The sequence below is a fragment of the Penaeus monodon genome, chromosome 25 (genome assembly GCF_015228065.2).
Source record: "Penaeus monodon isolate SGIC_2016 chromosome 25, NSTDA_Pmon_1, whole genome shotgun sequence".
NCBI lineage: Eukaryota > Metazoa > Arthropoda > Malacostraca > Decapoda > Penaeidae > Penaeus > Penaeus monodon.
In genome coordinates this window covers 34,905,000-34,906,524 of record NC_051410.1, presented here as the reverse complement: position 1 = coordinate 34,906,524, position 1,525 = coordinate 34,905,000, and the positions used below count along the sequence as shown (strand labels likewise).

The 1,525-nt window shown below is 30.9% G+C and overlaps 1 protein-coding gene across 1 annotated transcript in view; it reads right to left on the bottom strand.

The window, feature by feature from the left end:
- Nucleotides 1–1,025: 1,025 nt before the first annotated feature.
- Nucleotides 1,026–1,525, bottom strand: part of LOC119589375 — a 5,622-nt gene continuing 5,122 nt past the window's right edge. The window contains exon 7 of the mRNA XM_037937992.1: nt 1,026–1,275. Coding sequence (XP_037793920.1) covers nt 1,139–1,275 — 137 coding nt within the window. The 3' untranslated portion in view covers nt 1,026–1,138. The remainder of the gene's footprint in view (nt 1,276–1,525) is intronic.

Sequence of the window (1,525 nt, the reverse complement as noted above, 5' to 3'; positions counted from 1 at the left end):
GACAGCAACGAAAACCAGAAAGTACTGAAAAATCCCTCATATCTCCGACATCATCTTTAATTTATCCTCATCTATCTACTTTAAAACAAATCTACTTATTCTACTCCCCTAATATCATCCTAAATCTACCACAATCTACTTTTAAACTATCTTCAAATAACAAATAATCTATCTTCTTAATAGACCTCAACAGTTTTCCCTTTCCTACAAATCTATTTCTTATCTTTTCTCGCCTATCCCAAAATCTACTCAGAATCTATCCTTATCAGCTTAGACCTGACTTAAATATCTACGCATCATCTACCTTTTGCTTAACGAAACCAATGGTTAGTTTCCATCACGATTCGTCAGTAACATTTAGCGTAAAAAAAAAAGAAAAAAAAATCAACAAAGAAACTGAATAATAATTGATAAAATAAGTTAAAAAAAAGAACAATGATAAACACATTGGATAAATAAACTGAAAAATAATAAAGAAAATAAACAAACAATAATAAATGAATAAAAAAAACACAAATGAATTGATAAACAAAGATGAAAGAGAAGATAAATAAACAAATCAACAAAACACGCCACTCAAAACACACAAACAAACATTCACTCATCCCACAACAACAAAACAAACATTCATTCATCCCATAACAACAAAACAAACATCCATTCATCCCACAACAACAACAAAACAAACATTCATTCATCCCACAACAACAACAAAACAAACATTCATTCATCCCACAACAACAACAAAACAAACATTCATTCATCCCACAACAACAACAAAACAAACATTCATTCATCCCACAACAACAACAAAACAAACATTCATTCATCCCACAACAACAACAAAACAAACATTCATTCATCCCACAACAACAACAAAACAAACATTCATTCATCCCACAACAACAAAACAAACATTCATTCATCCAACAACAAAACAAACATTCATTCATCCCACAACAACAACAAAACAAACATTCATTCATCCCACAACAACAAAACAAAAACATTCATCACCCACAACAACAAAACAAACATTCATTCATCCCACAACAACAAAACAAACATTCATTCATCCCACAACAACAACAAAGCAAAACAAAACAAAACAATGATAAAACTGCCAAGTCATCATTCCCTACTGTACACTAGAGCAGCAGTATTGGCTGTCGGGAGCGAGATAAGGATTGCACAAGAGATTTAGCAGCATCTGTATCTCGTCAACGTTTGTCTCGTAAGATGAGTGATGGACATCTTGGCAATTCCACCATTTTCCTGGACGATAGAGAGAGGGAGATTTTTTACTTTTTATTGCCAAGATGGTTTGATATTACTATTAGTGAATCTGTTGTTATTAATATAAATTAATAAAAAAAAAAAAAAACGTAAAGCGTTATAATGCAATATCCCTTTCCTCTTTAGTTATAGAAATAATATCAAAATAAAATCTAATATATATGAACATATCAAATAATGATAATAACAAAAAACAGTAGCAACCTGAACAGTAGTTAATATATATCCA